The sequence below is a fragment of the Lycorma delicatula genome, chromosome 5 (genome assembly GCF_047948215.1).
Source record: "Lycorma delicatula isolate Av1 chromosome 5, ASM4794821v1, whole genome shotgun sequence".
NCBI classification, from domain to species: Eukaryota; Metazoa; Arthropoda; class Insecta; order Hemiptera; family Fulgoridae; genus Lycorma; species Lycorma delicatula.
In genome coordinates, this window is record NC_134459.1 from 160,824,725 (window position 1) to 160,846,608 (window position 21,884).

The 21,884-nt window shown below is 30.2% G+C and overlaps 1 protein-coding gene across 1 annotated transcript in view; it reads right to left on the minus strand.

Annotated features, from left to right (window-relative positions):
• Positions 1 to 21,884, minus strand: part of Atg2 (Autophagy-related 2) — a 173,078-nt gene that overhangs the window by 71,556 nt on the left and 79,638 nt on the right. The window contains exons 18-19 of the mRNA XM_075367443.1: positions 20,534 to 20,715; positions 5,015 to 5,171 (exon numbers count right to left, since the gene is read on the minus strand). Of these exons, the coding sequence (XP_075223558.1) occupies positions 5,015 to 5,171; positions 20,534 to 20,715 (339 nt within the window). The remainder of the gene's footprint in view (positions 1 to 5,014; positions 5,172 to 20,533; positions 20,716 to 21,884) is intronic.

The following is a 21,884-nucleotide window of genomic DNA, read 5'->3' on the forward strand; positions in this document are numbered from 1 at the left end:
AGAATCTTCAGAATATATTTCAAACTGATTTTCTGCCCTTGAAAGTTAACACTCTCTTGTGGCTTTTGTAATCCAATTTTCACTGTAGGAAGACAATGTTTCTGGAGGTGAAAATTATAAACTGTCTGTCTTACCATACATTTATTGAAGTCATCGAGTCCTGTAGTACGCCTTTTAGAAGTTGGTTGTTTGCCAGGCGCTGAAAAAGTTTTGTTTGGTTGCAATCACCATCTGTTATTTTTTTCAGTTCACTATTAATTGTCACCACACGCTCAGACCACATGCTGTAGCAGTTCTTCCTTGAGCTTTTGATAAAGGAATTGTCACAGCCTTGTTATCTGCTTCTTCCTTCATAAACTTGTAAGCATTAGAAATAATTTCTCTACATGACTATGAAAGACGCATCCTTTCAATTTTGATTGAGCACCATTGTCCATTTTTAAATTTTTGTGCAAACACAGAATTTTTAAATATTAAATTATTACTGACAAAACTATCATAAAATTGTTTGTAAGCATAACATCACTATCACAACAATTTATTTCATTTATTATAGGAAGATTACTGTATAAAAAATAATACAGAGTTTGTTGATACTCTTGTTGCTGAGTGACAGGAAGGGAGTTCCTCCTTTAAATCCAAAATGGCAGCTTCTAATTTAGCCTGATTTTAAATTGAATCAAGTAGCTTATTTGTAAACATAAAATCACACCAGCAGCAATAGCCAGGCAAGCATTCCAGTTTCATAATTCAATGTCTTGGATTGGAGTCTGACATTTTTTTAACTCTAATTTTTTTCTTACATATACAATAACAGAAATGAAGATTTGATTATATAGTATTTACAATAATGCTTATTAGAATCAGAAAAAACTATATTAATTTTATGTTTGATGATTATTTTATTTGAAATAGAAAACAATTATTAACCTAAAAATCTTTATGTGTTATACCTTCATATGACTCCTGTTCCCACATTTTAATAAACAGCAAACAAATTTTGTTTCATAAAACTTGAAAAAATTTTAATAAATTTTTAAATACTTGTATAATTTGTAGGAATATGATTAAAACAACCCTTAACAAAAATTGAATTTTAACAGACAAGCTGAAAATTGTTTTTAAAATTTTATAAAACTAAAAATCTGTTAGATTTAGTGACTCGTTTCTCTAACATTTGTCCTCTATTGATCTAGTATTTTTCATCTGATAATTATGAATAACAAGTTTTACAATCTAAAAACTACATTCTTCTTTACAAATACATATTATTGAAAACGAAAAAAAAAATTTTCAAAGCAAGTTGAAAAATTATTTAATTTAGAACTACATCTAAACAAAGAAAAAAATAAAACTGTTATTTTAACAGTTAAAATTTAATTGTAGTATTGATACTACAATTTTGTTTAATAATAAATAGTTTTCTTTGAATAATTCCAAAGAAAAAGATTTAAACCTTTTCATCTTAAGTTGGGCCTTAAGATGAAAAGGTTTAAATCTTTTTATTTGATTAATTTTTAACAATTTTATTTTAAATTTCTATTCTAATACTCTAATATGTAAAATTATGATTCAAGTAGTAACCCTAAACAAATTCTACTGAAAACAAACAGTAATTGGTTAAAAATAGATTTTCAGAATTTGAAAAAAATGAAGTAACAATTGAAAAATAAGAAAATGATTAAAAACTGTTTACAACAGAATCTTATTAAACATTTAAAATTAGACTGCTATTGTGACTATTAGTACAGAATATTAAAATAAGACATACATTATCTTAATTTTTCCATACAAGTACTTGCATGTAATAAAAATTGAAAATAAATTCATATTAATTTATACAAGTACAGCAGTTTCACTTCTGAATCTGCCGCTGCAGTTTTTATAAGATCATCTCCCTCAAACAGTCTGATAGTTTATCAAATTGGAATTCTGTTTGTACTTATATATTGTAATATTTTTCTAATATATTTAATTTTATATCATCTTTATAAATTTCTAAATCTGTGTTAATATTAGAAATAGAAAGTTTATTGTTTATAAGATGATCTTGCTATATTAGATAAACCTAATTTATTATTTTTGTAATTTCTATAATGTTCAAGAAATCTAGTTTTGAATGATAAATTTGCTTTTGTTACATAAAAACAGTCACAATCATTACTTTTAATTTTATAAAATCCATATAATTTTTTTATTTTTAAAAAAATATTTTATTATGTGGTTCAGGCTTGTACGCTAACTTAAATATTTCTTTTAGTAATTTTTTCAATGGTATTATTAGTGTGTAAATACTTTATGTATGTTTTCATTCTTTTGTGTCTTATTATGTATTGTTTGTAAGGTAGTTAATTTTATTATTGTTTTGATAGTTTTTTTAAAAAAATAAATATTAATTGAATTGTTTATTTAAAAATGTTACGTGCAATGATATTCATATGGAACATAGCAGGTTTCTGAAGTAAATAATTTAATTAAAGTAGTATCATATCTATTTCCAACCACTCTGCTTTATGTTTTTTATTTCATTATTAAACTTTTCTTTGTTACTGTGTGTATTTTGATTTCTCTATTAATCATATTTGTACATGTTAATTTTATGAGACCAAGGGTAATTTGATTTTTTATAGATTGTTATATTAGATTAGGTTTTCTAAATAATGATTTTCAATTTGTTGTTTGAATTCAAAACTCACAAATTATAAAAAACAATTTATTTTAATGTAATTACAGAATTAAATACCAACTGAAGATTCGGAATCCAAGAAAACTGATTCTTGAAAATTGAAATTGTAGATTTAACTTACCAGAGGTCAGGTGTTTAAATTTCATTTTTTATATATAGCTGTTTCATTAATCGCCCTAAGCGAATTACTCACAAACTATGCACAATACAAAAAAAAATCACTCAGATTGGAGGGAAAACACCTCATGATGACTACATTGGAATATATGGTCACATATACAACATTGGACCTTTTTTGAAGGTCATACAATATTCCTGGAATATTTATATTCCAGAAAGAGCCAAGAGAATGACCTGAAGTCATTTGTATGTTCTTTGTTTACCCTTTCTTTTTTTTATGTGGATAAGAAGGGGGATCTCTGAAGGTGACCTTGAGGTCCCCTTTGGAAGTTGTACCAAGGTCATTGAGCTTTTTCAGAGGAAATTATCTTTTTGAACAGCACCAATCGAAAGAGCAAAAAATTTCACGCCGACATATTTGAATTTAGTTATGATGTTTTATGATTGTGTTTCATTTTTCCAGCTTAGTTCAAGGTTTAGGAGTATCTGATTAACATAATTTGCTGATTCAAGACAGTACCAGATAGCAATGCTCTTCTCACAACTTAGAAACCAGTGACTATAAATATCCGCGAAAAGAGTCCATGGAGTGCCCATGGTTCTATTTTCTGTGAATATTTGGAGGAGCAACACACTATCAACAATCTATACTACTCAGCCATAATTGAGAACAATTTCAAGCCTATGCTGGAGAGGAAATGTCTGGACGGCAGAGACAAGGCATGCTTCTTCTTCAAGGCAATGCTTGACCTCATACGGCACGACTGATGCTGGAAAATATTGGCCAAGTGGGTTGGGAGCTCCTACCTTATCCTCCTTACAGTCCTGACCTAGCCCCTTTGGAAGCTTTGCAAGGCATCAGATTCAATGATAATGAACAGGTAAAGAAAAAAGTACAAAACTGGGTTTGAGATCAACGTTATAAATTCTTTGCTGAGGTGATAAGAAGACTTGTAAAAAGATAGCAACGGGCAGAGAAGTTGGTGCAGATTACGTGGAGAAGTAGACAAAAATATTCTAATTATTCAATAAACGCTTTTTGCTATATGGCTATTTGCCTGTTTAATTATTGAATGACCCTTGTGAATATATCCTTGAAAAATAAATATACATTACATAAAGTAATCAATTTAAATGTAGAAATAATAAATAAATGTTATTTGAAAATAAACAATAATTACTGAACACTTAAAAAATAGATATTTTTAATAGCATTTCTAGAGTAAGAGTAAGAGTAAAAATAAAACTGTTACTGTTTTATGCAATCCTAATGGTCAGTTAGAAATACCTGTACTTAGTGTTTTATAAACGTTGTTTATCTGTAATTAATATTATTATACACTTAATTTTTTTTTTTCGTTATTTATTTTGATTAATTTTTCTTAATACACTTTTTCTCTATGTACTTACTAAAGATGATTCTTTAACAGTCAAAATGGCCATCTATTTTTAAATTTTTACGTATAAATGATTTTCAACATTTTCATTTTTTATATACTGTACATAATTAGATGAACTATTAAAAACCAACTTTATAATAAAAAATATATATTGCCGTAGTTTACTTTTTTATTTTATATATATATTTTTATATCTTAATAATTTTTCTTGTGATTTTTTAATAAAAAATTATATTCATTACTCATCAGAGTTTAGAAAACTCAGTTGACATGCAGGGTGGGGATAGATTACTAAACCAAAAACTAACTTCTTTGTATCTTTGACTTTCTGTTGTGTATCACTACCTTTCTACTGTACTGTACTGTTAGCAGTGCCAACACTATTTCAGTCCTAAGTAAAACTGTTGTAAATCTATCTATTGATAAATAACACAATATTTTATCATAAAGAATACGATTAACCATTTTTTTTAAATCCACATCTAGTAATTTTTATAAATTTAACATCAATTCATAAAACCTGCTGAAATATAATTCATATATTCAGATGAACAAATCTTTTAATTTTATAAAATTTAAGTTTAAAACATACTTTCATGGAGGCAAAAAAAAAATAATATTCTATAACTTAGACTTATAATTCATATTGAAAACTTGGTTACATTATTATGAATTAATGAGTTTTAGTATTTTATTTATAACTGTGATTTTTTAATTATCAAGATAAACTTTTCCATACAATATTAAAAAGGTACAATTTTTCACATGCAAGTATATAATTGATACAAAAATAGAAGTAATAACTTACCTATTGTATATCACTTCATACAAATGCTTTGAAGGAAAGTGAACAGCTAAACATGGCAAATTGACATCCACCTGTATCCTTGTATTTTGTGATGCAACATTAATAAATTCTGACATTTCATTTTTATCACCAGGTATTATTAATTTCTCTCCTTCACCTAAACATATATACCACAACTTCTAAATGTAAAACTTAAAATTCATTATCTTTAGAAAATGAATGATGAAATAGTGATATTTCTTTCTTTTTCAAGTTTTATATGTACTGCACATACACACAATGTATATATACAAAGAATACAGAGGATATTCAGAAAGTAACTTCCGATTTATTAAAAAACACAAATTCTTAAAAAACAATTAATATAAATGTTTTAGCTACTTTTCTATGTAATTGCCATCCAATTACGGTATTTGTCATATTACACAGTTTATTAATATTCTGCTTGTGAATTAAGCCAGGTAGTAACACTGTTTTTCAACTCCTTGTTATTTTCAAAACACTGTGTAGCTAACCATTTCTTTATTATCAGGAAAAGATGACAATTGCTGAAAGCCAAATCAGGACTGTATGAAGGATGGTTAAACAAGTTCCATTTGAAACTGTCGAGTACGTACTGCAGTATACAAAAAATTGTTTGTTTTACATGATCTTCTAAATTTCTTCAACATCTTGCAATAAGTTTCAGCATTAATTGTCATGTCTATTTCCATAAAATTAACCAAGCATACACTTTTACAGTCACAAAAAACCGATGCCATCAGCTTTTTTGAAGAAGTATTTGACGGGACCTTTTTACAGTTTTTCGAAGAAAACTGGCGCGCCCCCACAGCATTGTTTGAGCTTTTGTTTTCACGTTAACAAATTTAACCTTTAAATGTCTTATCGGCTGTTGCAATGTAGTCATGGAATTCATCCTTCTCATTAAGGTGGTTAGTGTGAAGGAGTTTAGTGCTGACCCCATCATCTTCATCATCTTTTTGCACGTTTGTCAGAAAGAAGCTTAAAGCACCCAGCTAACAACAAAATCTGTGGTAACCTAACCTACCAGTTATGATTTCATACAGCATCGTTCATGATATGCGAGGGAAAAATTAGGATAATTCTGTTATTGTGAATTGACAAATTTCTCAAATTTTCATATTGACACTTGCAGCAAGTTCATTGTGACAAATGATAGCCGACCACTTCTTTCAATGTCACGAATGTTTGTTAAACTTTCCTAAAACATACGACACCTATGTTTTACCACACTGCTATTCACAATATTCCTTCCATACATTGCACAAGGTTCATCATGAATTTCAGCAGCTGACAAGTTTTTTGTGTTAAGAAAATGGATAATGGCACACACTTCACAGTTGGCAGGATGACAGCAGTCATGAGTTTTACAGGAACAAACAAGTGAGCAATATTTGTGAATAAGAATATTAACTCATTTTCTGTATTACCGTGAAAACCTTCTGAAATGACAATTAATTAACCGGCCGGACAATCCGCATAGTTGATCAAGAATCTAGCATATTTTCATTTATAATTTTACTCGTACATAAAATACATGTTTAGAATATATGAGATAGTTATATTAAAATATAATTGAATCGAAAAAAAATTATGTTTTATAAATTACCAATTAATGACCACATAAATTAACCAGATATCATCGCTCGCTTAATTTATTACTAATTTCATGAAATTCAGCTAAACTTTAATGTTAGTAAAACAAAATTTCAAGTTAAAACAGGTTCATCTAAATTTTAAATTCAATAAATTCTACTAATCTCGAGTGTTACATACATCAGAAAACAGTGAAAAAAAAAAAAAATTCAGGAAACAAAGGAAGTATACTTAAATAATAAATTTGTTTTTTTTTTGAGGGGGTTCACAAATAGTATAAAGCCCTTATAAAATGTTTTTACAATTACAAAGATTACACAAAATGAACTGAATATGTTTATTGCAGAAATCAAATAATTTTTTTTTGACTTCATATAACTTGTTAAAGAAAAGAAAGAAGTTTACGTCGCTAATCTGCATTTAATTTTGATCAATTGAAAAAATTAAGAGCACAATATATCGGTACTATGAAGACACCGATTTAGTTTTCTTTCCGAATATGCAGTCACTTCAAAAGTGCAGATCGCAATTCTAATACAGGCATTAATGAGAGCTCAGAGGATTCGTACGCCATTAATGAAGAAAAAACGTATATAAAAATAACATTTATTACCTTATAATGTTCATATGGACATTATATGATGTCAGACATTCGAAAATACAATAACGAAAAATAAATTGCATCTCTGCCAAATACAAATACAGTCCCTGTTGTTTGTGTTTATTTAAATTAAACGAAATATGTGTGTGACCTTTGAAAATATCACCAAAAAACAGGACATATATACTTTTTTACAGACTGTGAAGAATCGCTGCATCCATTTCAAGCTCCTAAGTCGTAATACCGTAACCATGAGCGATTGACAACGCTGAGAAGAATGAATTTCCTATGTTTTCCAGAAAAACAGGAAAGATTAAACGATGAGAAAAAATCTTCTCATCGGTCTAACGAGACTGGTTGATGAAAATCATCGTATTTTAACACAGGAAATGGATAACAAAATGTCATAAACGGTAAAAATGTCATAGTCGGAATTGTTTAAGAATAAGATGTTATATAACCAGTAACTGAATTGAATAGAGTGAGTATGTCATTTGTAAAGCCAGTCATCTCCTGTTTTTTTTTTTTTTGGTACCGAAAAGTATTATTTGATTCATTCAAGAAGGCGGTGGAAAACCCCTCCATACCTAATTTCCTGGAGTAAGTTTTACATGGGATGGTTGTATCTTGAGAAACGCGATGCCAGTTTCACTTGTCTTATCTCGGGCCTCCTACGATCTCGTTACGGTAGTTTACACACAACAAAATGTAGAAGTGACCTCTCCTCAAACATAATCTAATAGTAATTACTTCAATTTAAATGCTATCTATAAGTTTTTAGGTCCTATAAGTCATGAACAGAAAAATACCTAACATGTTTCTGACTATTAAAAATCAGTTATCAATTTTACTTGTCAGTAATATATCTGGAATCAACAGATGAACAATTTTAGTGCGTTGTGGGCAGTAAATTTTACCATCTGTCATAGTTGTCCTAAAACAGTGTTGTTTGGTTACACGTCATGCAGATGCTCTAGCTTATTACACTTTAACATAACTGACAGCTTGTCAGATATAATTAAAGCGATATCCCTTCTTCTATTCGATATACATAAATCGAAATAACCAAACAGTCGATTAACAGACCTCGATTTAACATTGCTGTGTTATTACTAAGTTAACACAGAAAATAGACAGTAGTTATATCGTTTTGGTGTAGATTAATCAATAGTTGAAGTTAAAATGAATTGCAGAAAACATTAAAAGCTTATTATTATTATTATTATTAGCCTGTTGTTACTATTATTACTACTAAATTTCTCATACGACTTCGAGAGAAATTATTTATAACAATCCCGACTCTTTTGTCAATTAATGTAAAATAGGGAGACAAATACAACAGAAAGAGGGTTCTACAAGTTTATTAGGTCAATGAATTGAATGAGGGTAGACAATAATGGGCTATTTCCTGGAGTACATTAAACAGCCTTACATGCGGGTTTATTGGACAAGAGCGTTATGGTCGTATTACTAATGGTAAAGAACAGCGAACAATTGAACTGAAAAGGGAAATTTCGCAAACCAGAGACAAGGAGTAAGAATGGAGAGGATATAAGAGAAAACATTATCGACTGAAAACATTCGCCAAACAACTAAGCAGACTATTTCAAGCCGCAATCAAAATAAAAATAATTGTTTTATTCATGAGTATCAGCAAATCTTTTTAACAACTGAAGTTTATTCTAAATTTAATTTGTAAAATAGTAACACTTTATAAATATTCAGTTATTACAAATTATAATTACATACAAAATAAATAAATAAATAGAAGCTTCACAATGTTTTTTTTAAAAATAAGGTACAACAGGCTTACAGTCAAGAAGAAAGCTAAATTTATCCGTACAATAAATCTAACCCAGAAATTGGAAACCGGTTATTTATGTTTAAATATTTGAAATACGCTGTAAAATTACGTTTTTTTTACAGCATTAAGTAATGTCAAAAACAAAATCGTCGGGTACTTTACTTATGAGATGCAAGCCAATAAATTACAATAACATTTTTAGTGCTCCAAAATTCAGATTTAAATAAAACCTCTAATTAACGTTAATATTTTAAGTAATTAGCTTATGAAGGATGTATATCCTTCTTGCGTATCAAGGTATCCTGTGTATCTTTCTTTCCTGTGTATCCAGGAATCTGTAGTGAATTCAGACGATGTATTGCTCCTACGTATTACGTGTTTTTAACAAGGAGTAACAGAAAAAATGAGTAGATGAATGCCATAACAAACAGTGAGATGTAAGTTAATATATAAAAATGCAAGGTTATATAAGTAAAAAAGAAGCACAACGAAGAGAGGTTGGATATTATGTATATTAGAAAAAGCAAAGAAATCAAATAAAAAGGAACGCTACGGGTTCAATTGTAAGATCTGATAAGAGTATTGAGGTAAAACATGCAGAATCTAAAGCCAGTAGAAATGTTTATTTTAGTTGAGGAGTATAATAAGGGGGAAAGTAAGATAATCAAGAAGAATAAAATAAGTGAGCGCGAATGAAATACTCTACGAAGTTGAGAGCCTTTGGACTTGAGAAGAATAGGCGTAGCAGAAATGAGGGTGTCTTAAGGAATCAAGAAATAAACGAAGAGGATAAAATCAAAAATGATATTATCAAGGAAAAATTAAAGCGGAATTCAGTGAGAGATCAGTCGGAGAAGAAAGCTTCAAACGGGTATGGACTTATTTTTAGAATGGATAAATTCTGAACCCGGATGAGTCATTAAGGCAATACCAGATGTTAGAACAGACTAGGGAAGGCCGAAGAAAGAATGGGAAGTTTACATTGGAAGAATGATTGGTAAAAGGAATAAGATTCTAATAAATATCAAAAGAATTACTGATAACAGAGAGATCTATACGATAAATCACTGAGGGAACCCGATTCTTATAATAAAAGGGATATAAAAAGAAGAATACAAGATAATAGCTGAAGAGTATAAGAGGATAATGATAAGAGGCTGTGAAAATATTCTACAGAAATTTCAATGTGCAAGGCAATTTTGAAATAAATTCCAAAACTGATTAGGTTAAAAGATGTAAATGAAACTGGTTGTAAGATAAATACACTAACCCACTGAATTGGTCTAGGGATGAACGCGACTTCGCAAATCAGCTGATTACAAAGTCGAGAGTTCCACCGTTCAAACTCTAGTAAAGTCAGTTACTTTTATATGAATTTGAATGCTAAATCGTGGATACCGGTGTTCTTTGGTGGCTGGGTTTCAATTAACCACACATCTCCAAAATGGTCGTTCTGAGACTGTACAAGATTACACTTCACTTTCACTCATATATCATCCTTATTCATCCTCTGATAATACCTGATGGTGATTCCCGGACGCTGAACAGGAAAAAAAGCATAAAAATGGCGGTCATCAGTCCGTTATTTTTTTTCATAAGGCCAACTGTGATAGAATACACGTACCTCGATATACTTGAGAACTTTGCTGTTTTGCAAATTCCTGCAGGCTTCAGTTTCCAGCAAGATGTGCTCCACCACACTCTCATCGAGATGTTACCATGTTTTTCAACAATACTTTTCCCGGATGTTGGATTGGACGGGAAGGACTGACCTGTATGGCCACCTACATCTCCAGATTTCACTCCTTTGAACGATTTAGATCAAGCTGTTGGTTAAATAACGCCAAGGATGCTCCTAAAAACCTAGCAAGAGTTTTCGTCTAGACGTCTGGGTCGACCCACCGGGTTGGTCTAGTGGTTAACGCATCTTCCCAAATCAGCTGATTTGGAAGTCGAGAGTTACAGCATTCAAGTCCTAGTAAAGCCAGATATTTTTACATGGATTGAATACTAGGTCGTGGATACCGGTGTTCTTTGGTGATTGGGTTTCAATTAACCACACATCTCAGGAACGGTCGAACTGAGAATGTACAAGACTTCATTTACACTCATACATATCATCCTCATTCATCCTCTGAAGAATTATCTAAACGGTAGTGTTACCGGAGGCTAAACAGGAAAAAGAAAGGAAGAAGACGTCTGGGTCGAGCTATAAAAGGTGCACACATTGAACTTAACTGAACTACAATAAAACTTTCTTTGTAAGTTGCTGTGTTTATTAAAAGAATATCTGAACAAACAATCTTCCGATTTCCAAAATTCAAACGGGCTAATTGCTAGTATAATAAAAAATCACGATGGAAACAATCCATACAAAAAATAACTGATATACTAAGAAACTGACGTTACTTAAACGCTGCATTGAATATGAATGTACTGTTTACAAATCATATCATTTCTGAATTATTATTAATAGTAATAATAATAATAATTAGTTTTCATTTATTCAAATAAAAAAAGGAGCAATTACATATAAAATGTTATACAAAATTCCATGTTTTGAATTAGCATTTCTCTCCAGTTCTGATGATAATTAAATAACAGTAAAATTGCCAAAACCGAAAGACGTTAGTAGTTTTCATGATAATTGCTGAAGCTAATTATATTTAAACAGGAGAGAATGCTCAAAAAGGAGAGTAATGTATTTAGGATTTGTTTGTTCCACCATAGCAGCTTAACGCCTGAACGGTTTAGATTGACTCCGCCTTAGAATCCTTACATTACCGTAACTTTCATAGGCATTATAAATATGTATGTGTGTGTGTGTGTGTGTGTGTGTGTGTGCGTGTGTGTGTTTGTAAATAAATTTTAAGAATTAGAAGAAAGTAGACAATAAACAAATATTATATACAAAATTGTCACTGTTTTTTTGGCAATCGTGTTTTTAAATATTTATCTCGTTCCGTGAAACACCTGCATACACTACCAGGGAAGTAATACTGCATAGAATTTACTCCGAAAAATTAAACGCTATAATTAATCAGAATAATTGAAGTTTGATACAGTTGCTTAGATTTTCATCTACTTTTTCTTTTTCATCAGCACTAATTTATAACGCCTAACGTTCATACTTATTCTGACGGGCGGAAAATATAACACTATCGACGGAATTTAGTCTATCCAAATAAAACAGTTTTATTAAGATCCTAACAAAGTGTACTTCTCATTATATATTGATGTTATTGGTTTTTTAAATGACAGCATCTTGAATTAAGTGGAGGATGTTTTTTATTCGAGAAATTCAATTTTGAATATTAGTAATAAATGCAAAATTTATGTTTTTTCATAAACTTTTTTTTTATCTTTTATGTTATTTTTTGTAAATATTATTAAAAAAATGTTGGGGTATTACAGGGCACTATTTTTTTTATTTATATATTTGTTTGTATGTCAAGTAATATTGTAAGAAATGTTTTTTTTTTTTGTTTTTAAAGCTTCCAGATCCTATTGGTGGTTAAATTTTCCAAGTTATGGCAATAAATATATAAAAATACCATATTTCAAAACTAATATTATTAATTAACTCGTTAAATGTCCAATTAATAAAAAAAAAAAAATGGATAGAACCTTTTCCAGGTTAGCAGGTGAGCAGTTTCTACATCGAACTCATTTTGTCTCGTTCAGATTTTGACTAAAATGAACACAAAAATCTCAAATTGAAATTTCATAAAATTTGGCTTTTACTCCGTTTTTTGATAGCATCAATAGTACTAGAAAAACTCACTCGTTCTCCATCCCTTTTGGAATGAAGTGGGAGGAATTTCCAAATATTTATTTTATGACAACATTTTAAAGGGTATTGCAGTGTGCCGTAAGTATTCCACTTCATCAATAAAATCTTAATCTAATGAAATTTCCATTCGTATCTTAAAATAGTAATTTTAGTGGACAAATAGCGATTGTAAAATTTTTTCAACTATTGTACTCCTGAGTATTAAGGATATCTATTTAACGATATCTCCATCAATACTCCTTTATAAAGGTAGTAAAGAAAGAGGGGAAAAATAATTTAAAAAGTATAGCTTATCCGGGTAAAAGGTATCCAAAAGTAATGGCCTGTAATTAGAAAACCTGTCTTCGTAATCACTTAAATGTAGGTTCATTCGACAGGAAATATCTCAAAGATTTGTTCCGATACTCTCAAGATCAGTAGGATAAGCATGAGCAGGCAAGTCAACACTACATGCACTTGAAGTCAATAGTAGCCGGTCGAGATGTGTACTTCGCAACAGAAGATTCAATGCTTGTTTTGTTTAGTGAAGTTTCAATCGGTTACACGTGTTCAACGGCGTGTAACCGATATTTTTTGAATATCGAATCTCCTTCATCCAAGATTATTCATCAGTGAGATACGACTTTAAAGGAAACTGGAAGCTTGGTTTCACAAACTAGAAATCATCCAAATATTTCGGTAAGTGACGAGAGTGTAGATCGTGTACGCGATGCATTCACTGCCAGTGCTGGAAAGTCCTATGGGCTAGTTACAAACTGCAAATTCCTCGTTGCACTGCTCACGACATTATTCATAAGCGACTCCGTCTGTGAGCCTAAAAGTTACAACTCCATAAAATTTAACCAAATTATTGACGCTTACGATATCAGTTCGCTGCAGAGATAATGCATCGTGACAAAAACAGTCTTAATTATCTTGATTCGTTAAATTTTTTGATGAGGCAACCTTTCATACCTGCGAGAAAGTTAGCAGACACAAATGTCGAATTTGGGGTACTGAAATCCTCCATATCATAATCGAAAATTAAAGGGTCAAACCGAAAGTCTTTTAGGAACATTTAGTTACGAAAGCATAAATTGGCGACCCACCGCGTTGGTCTAGTGGTGAACACGTCTTCGCAAATCAGCTGATTTCAAAGTCGAGAGTTCCAACGTTTAAATCCTTTATGGACGTCCAAATTTTACATAAATTTGAATACTAGATCGTGGATAATTTTGAGTACTAGATCTGTGTTCTTTGGTGGTTGATTTCAATTTACCACGCATCTCAGAATGGTCGACCCTAGTCTGTACAAGACTAAACTTCACTTACACTCATGCATATCATCCTCATTCATCCTCTGAAGTAATACCTGACAGTGACTCCTAGAGGATAAACAGGAAAAAGAAACATAAAAATGGCGGTCATCGGTCCGTTTTTTTTCATGAAGCCCACTGTGACAGGACACACGTACCTCGTCAAACTTCAGAAATTCGCTGTTTTCAGATTCCAAAAGGCTTCAGTTTCCAACAATTTGGTGCTCCATCACACTTTCATCGAGATTTTACAATGTTTTTGAACAATAATTTTCCCGGATGTTAAATCGGACGGGGAGGTCCAACTGCATGGCCACTTAGATCACCTGATTTCACTCCTTTCAACGATTTAAATCAATCCGTTGGTTAAACAACGCCAAGGATGTTCCTAAAAACCTAGCAAGAGTTATATTATGGTCTAGAAGTCTGGGTCGAGCTACAAAAGGTGCACGCATTGAACTCGACTGGGCTACATTAAAACTTTGTAAGTTGCTGTGTTTATTAAAAGAATATCTGAACAAACAATCTTCCGATTTCCAAAATTCAAACGGGCTAATTGCTAGTATAATAAAAAATCACGATGGAAACAATCCAAAATAACTAAAATCTAAAATTAACTGATATGCTCAGAAACGGACCTTACTCAACGCTGCATTGCATACCAATATACTCTTTACAAACCTACATCTGTTACTAATTAATTACTTGAAAGCATATAATTTCTGAATTTTATGCTTTCATCTAAAATTATAAATAATTAAATAAATAATAATAATAAATTTTCCTTTATTTAAATTAAAAGGAACAATTTTCTTACATATAAAATGTAGTACAAGATTTCATGTTCTGAATTAACATTTGTCTTCAGTTCTGATATTAATTCAATAACAGTAAAATTACCAAAACCGAAATACATTTGTAATTTTCACGGTGATTGAAGTGCAGCAAAAAATCAACCTGTTCATTTAAATAAGACTGGTCATCCTTTCCAGCCTAGCCAGTTCACTTATACCACAACGGCCTGTAGCTCAGATATTCATCTTTTTATTTTTCATCAGCAATAATTTTAACGCCTAACGTTCATGCTTATTTTGAGATCCAAACAAAGTGTATTTCTCCTTGTTCATTGAAGTTATTGGTTTTTTAAATGACGGAACTTGAACTAAGGGAAGAATGTGTTTATTGGAAAAATTCAGTTTTTGATTAACCGGTTAGGAATAAATACAAAATTTATGTTTCTAAAAACAGTTTTTTTTTGTTATCTATTAGGCTCATTTTTTTTTTTTTTTGTAAATATTATTAAAGAAATGTTGATGTATTACGGAGGTTCTATTTTTTTAAAATTTTTGTTAAGTAACATTGTAAATAAATAATTATCATAAAAGATAAATGTTAAAAACTACTCATCCTTTAGCGATTAGAATCTTAAAGTAATAGTCAAAAAAAAGACACTACAATTAATATCAAACAACAGTTTAATTAAACATCAAGAAATTACAATAAATAACATGTATTCATTATAAATATATATTGAATAAAATATTTCTTGAGTATTGTTAAAAGTCTGCATTTTAATTTTAATTAAATAGTCCTAGATATAGTTAAGTCGTATTTTCTCATTGTAGATAAAGTCTGCATTTTAATTTTAATTAAATAGTCCTAGATATAGTTAAGTCGTATTTTCTCAAAGTCTGCATTTTAATTTTAATTAAATAGTCCTAGAGAGTAGTTATTGATAAGTATTCATTATAAATTACTTAATCAAGTAAACATTAATACATTTCAATTTACATTAATACTTAATCAAGTAAACATCTGTAGTTACAAACGTCTTGCATCAAAACTACTACGATCAATTTTAGTTTTATATCTTGAAAACAAGATATGTTCATAGTACAGAATTTTTTTACGTAATCCCTCAAACATTTCAAGATGTAATACTTTTACGGTGAATTTCTTATGTCGTCGTAATATTACACTGTTAATTTAAAATTATAAACAATTTTGAAAGGAGTGAGTTTTCTGACATCATCCTTATTGGTCTAACCCATAATGATAGGGGAAATGCTATTCGTTGATTCCAGTGACTCTTTTTGAGAAGCTAAGTTATTAAATTTCTCTTCGGTTTGCAGTTTAGCAGGAAATATTTGATCGATTCCAGTTGCTGGCAGATATGGCCATGAAGCAGTTTTACGAAGTGGCGTGACTAATTCATAGATTAATGGTAATGGTTTCGAGGCTGTATATAACGTACATGTCTGAAGACTTGTATCAGAATACCGTCTCTTAATATCATCCTGCTTTAACGATACCTTACTGTCAGAAATATTATTATCTACTTTTTTAATGATATCAGTTTTTGTATCTCCTTCAGCATGCATATCATCCTCACGTTTCTTCTGATATGTTGAGATATCAAGATCAAGAGTGATCAAACGAGATTCTATAAAATCTTTATAATCTTTTTCGATTGTACTTAATTCCTCGATTCTTTTTTTGTCTGAAATGCTTTCGTAATTTAAATGTGAAATTTTTTCTTCAGAGTTGGCAATTTCTTCCTCAGCTTCTTCTAAATTTTTATAACAGCCAAGAATTTCTTTTTTAATATCATGTATCATATTTTCTCTATGAAATAGATTATCCTTTGCCTCGTATAATTCATTTTTTAATGTTTGATTTTCTTGGTTCACCCGACTAAGTTTTTCATTTAAATCATTTACAATGTTTCTCTGTTCCTCCTTACTATTCTTCAGTTCTTCTTTTAGCTGTGCTTATAAAGTCTTCTTTATCAAATATTTCTTTATCTGCTATGCCCAGTTGACCTTGTACCTCTTGATAAATGTTAGTCAATTCTTCATTTAGTCTTGTTTTTTTACGATTACAGAAGAATCTGATAGGTTTTGCTATGCAATTTATAATATTGACACATGTATTCATTTTGTATTTTTAATCGAATATGAACAAACAAACAGTCATCCAACCAATAGTAGAATAATGATAATAAACAAAATCAAAAAAATTAATTTAATATAATTCTGTTTTAAATATAATATATTAAATATATTATTTTTAAAATAATACATATAATTATTATTAACTCCCAATGCAAACATTTCATTAAAACATATTCAGTGCTTGTTTTTATTAACGCTCCGTGCTGAAGTTTTTCTTTTACTTTCTAGGGACGAACAGAAAGTAAGTTATACCCCCTGTATGAAACAAATACATATTTATAAGATTTTTTTTATTGAACATAAAACTACATAATTTCATACCTTGTTACTTCTTATATCTTGTGAAATGTCTGACAATTCCACTCAGGCAGTACAATCAAACAGGCGGTAGTACATTTATAAAAGAAATGGAGTATTACAGAGCACTATCATTTTTTTAATATATTTGATTGTCTGTCAAGTAATATTGTAAGAAACACCTACCAGATAATTAAAATTAGGGTTTTTTGTTTTTAAAGCTTCCAGACCCAATTTTTATTAATGATTTTAATTAATTAAAATTAATAATAATTGGCTATAGTAGTACAAGTTGAATTTCAGGTTTAGATTTCATCTCATTCACATATCATTAAATTTTAAGTTAATCTCTACAACGATTCTTCGAGAACTTCCAGTATTGTCTTCGTAAAATTTAAATGAAAACAAACAATAAAATAGTTGAAAATATTATTTTGAGAATAAAACTTAAATTGTACAATTAGGAAAAGTTTTATTTTTAAAATAAGCTTGTGTGTACAAATTAGCATATAAGCATTTATTTTGCCAAATTGATTACGACGAATATTTATTAATAACAGAGATGTTTTAGAGTTAATTAACTTTCAAGCCTTAACTAATAAATAACAAAGAGAATAACAATTACAAAAAATACTAATTTTTTGTAGAATACAATTACTGTTTCCTTCCGATCCCTCAGACTGAAAATTCAAAATAGTTATTTCAAGAAATAACTGAGAAAGGTGAACAGATAAAGGAATAGAAAAGCAACACTAAAACGTGTATTTCGTACAAAATTATAACTAATCTTTTTATTTATTAATCTGTTTTTTTCTCTATAAACACACATTTAAAGCAGTAAACGTGTTGTTACAAATGTGATGTTATAAATACATTTACCCTGTTAGAATAAAACGAGTAAGATAGTGTCACAGTTAATATCGTGTAAACAGATTTCTGTCAAAAGATACAAACCGTTAGAAAAGCTGCCAGGATGCGTACAACTAGTTAGGAACTGTAGACAGTTGTTTGTTAAAAGGGACGTGTAAGTACGCACGGAAGGAAATATTTGAGGGGATATGAAGTACACTTACTTCCCCTCCAGTTGTTTCTCATTTTCTTTTTAGACGAAAATGACAGACAGTTGATAAGAGTAAATAATATAGACCGCGATATACCTAAATTATATTTTCCAAAGTCGTATTATAATATTATTATTAATAACGAATAAATAACATAAGAATTAACTAAATTCATAAAATGCAGTTAACAAATATGTAAAATAATTATTGTGAAAATCAGCAAAAAGAGGTTTCATTTAAAGCATTCAATCGATAAAATAAAACAAGAGATATTTTTTAATGAAATTTTCACAACTTGTAGACTCCATATGATGATGAAATACTTAAGCACGTGTTGTTTCGATTCAAGCAACTTAAGAAGGAAGTATCATACGTCTACGTAAGATATAGAAAAGAATCTCGGTTCAGCACTTTTCTGACACAATAAGTTGAAAGTTGAAGAATAAGACAAATAAAAAGATTCACAACATATTAATTTCATAAGATGGCTGATAACTAAGAAAGTAATTTAACTAATTTGTAAAGCTGGATCAAGTAATAAGTGCAAAATTAATTAAACTAGGATCAATTAATTTTGTAGCTATTATTTAAGCAATTTATTAAATAAACGCCGAGTAAGCGTTAGTGTATGAGCTTGTCTTTTTTCTCTTGATACAATTCTCCCTGCTTATATAATTTTCTATAACCTAAATTATCTAATTAGTTCACTTTACGGCAAAATTCATCAAATAAACGATGGTATTTATCGCTTCGTAATTCTTTTATCTCATTATGGATTACAATTTTTTTTTGTAAAATCGGTAATTAAATACTGTTGGCCAAAGCACATACTAACTGGACCAATGAAGACTGGAGAAATGTTTGTGTTTTCTGATGAGTCACATTTTTATGTTCAGAGGCAAAGAGTTCCTATATTAGAAAAGCATCAGATGAAAATACATCTCTGCCTAATATCGAACAATCACTTAAACATCCCCAGAAAAAAAATTATTTTGGGGTTGTTTACATTTGAAGGCCCAGTTTCATTACTTCCAGTAAATGGTATGTTGAAAAGAGTGGTGATATATCACAATTCTGATAAAGGGGGTTGTGACACAACATCAAAATAAATTCCCACATGGGAATTGTCAACATTCCATACTGCCAAAATTGGAATAATTTTTTGAAGAAAGAAACAGAGTACTCCTGTGGGCAGGCAACTCCCCAGACTTAATCCAGTTGAAAATATTTGGGCAATAGTCAAAAAACAACTCTTAAAAATGAATTCTACCACAAAAATTTACCCCATTAAAGCAATACTGGTTTGGTTTCATGTTCAAGAAATAAAAAAAATGTGTAGTAAACTAGTAGAAGCCAAATCATGTACACTACGTCATTATTGAAGGTGGATATATTAATTATAGGATTTCCACAAATTGTAAAGGTATGCTCTTTTATGTAACTTAAGTTACTTTTTATTGAATAACATATATTATTAAATAATCTGTTATCATGTGTTCAGATTAATTTGCAAGGTACTATAGCTAAATTTGGATTTCCACAACAAAAAACTGCAGTTCCAGAATGGTGCACAGTTCCTAGTGGTTGTTTAAACTCAGTGGAGCTGTGTAATTCACAAAATGATTTGACAATGATGGTTGACTGAACCATGATACAGTTGGCTGTACTAAAAACTCATTCAAAACTGGAAAAATTGATAAAAGCTTTTCATGGCTAAGTAAATCTGACTTGCAGGTTGAATGCAAGTCAACGAACTTGTATTCAACCTTTATCTTGTTTGAGACCTGTATGCATGGGTAGGGAGAAAATCTAGCCTCCCGAAGTAATAGCTACAACTTCACATATCAAAGGAGGTACAACAAACTTGTTGCAAAGGAGGTACTTACAAGTGTGAATTCCAACCAACTCAATAAAAATAACTATTTCAACAACTAATGATAAAATAAATAAAATGACTAAAAGGATTGTTAGCAAGTAAAAATTTTAACTATTATTTATATACTAAATCTGATTTAACAGATTTAAAAATAAGAATTGGCCAATTAATATACAGCAAGAAAAATTTAAATTAATATCTGCAGAAGATAATCTACTTACATTCAACTGAATGGGGAGTATCACTTTCATGAACAATTTTTTTTGCACTGAATGGTGATGGTTCTTTCTGTGGAGTTTCCATGACAATTGACTGCATCATTGTCGATAGATCTTCTCTTTCTGGTTCTTGTAAATCTTCTAAATCACCAGTTTTCTGCCACGGACTAATTTTCAATACAAACCTGTCAAAAAACTACTTTAAATATACTTCATTTACACAAGGAGCATTAAAAAAATAACAAGAATTTTGAAAGTTAGTGGGTTGTATTAGTCCAATTCTCAGGATTTTTTCATTGTTGTATTATTAAACATGTCTGAAAAGTATGTGTACATTTTTAGTTATATTAACTGTTTAGTCTGTTATTAGCTGTCAAAAGGATAACATGTGTTTTGGTTCGATCAGCGATTTTTTAATTTGTATAAATAATGAATCAGAGAATTTTTATTAAATTTTACTATAAGAATGGAATAAAGTGCAGCAATGTTTTAAAAATGTTAAATACGGCTTTTGGTGAGTCTGCTATGACTAAAGCAAGGGTTTACAAGTTGTATAAGCATTTCCAAGAAGGTTGTGAAGACGATGAGCATCCCAGATGTCCCCAGCACTCAACAACTGATGAAAACATGGAAAAAGTGAAGAAAAAAAAGATTATGAATCATCGCCAAATCACAATAAGTCCCTGATGATGTTGGGATATCAACTGGCTCATGCCATAAGATGTTTTGAGTATGAAACATGTAACAGCAAAATTTGTTCCAAAATTGTTGAATTTTAAACAAAAACAGCGGTGAATGGAAGTTGCTCAGGAGTCACTAAATTAAGTTAACAATGATGCAGACTACTGAAACGTGTCATAACAGGTGATGAAACAAGGGTTTACGAATATGAAGTCGAAACTAAGGCTCAATCATCCCAGTGGAGGCATACTGGATCACCAAGACCAAAAAAAGCTCGACAAGTACAGTCGAATGTGAAGGTTATGATCACAATGTTCTTCGATTTTAACAGCATAGAGCATCATGAGTTCTTGCCACAAGGTCAAATAATCAATAAGGAGTATTACCTAAAAGTTAAACGCCGTTTGCATGAAGTAATCTGAAAAAAAAACGCCTGGATTTGTAGCAAAAAAATTCATGGCTTTTGCACCATGATAATGCATCTCATCACACTTCATTGGTTGTTCGTCAAGTTTTAGCCAAAAACAACACTGTAATGATACACCAGCCACCATATTCGCCAGACATGGCCCCGTGTGACTTTTTTCTATTCCCAAAAGTAAAGAGAATCTTAAAGGGCCGTCGTTTTGTAAACATAGATGAGATTAAAAGCAAATAGCTAAATGAGTTAAAC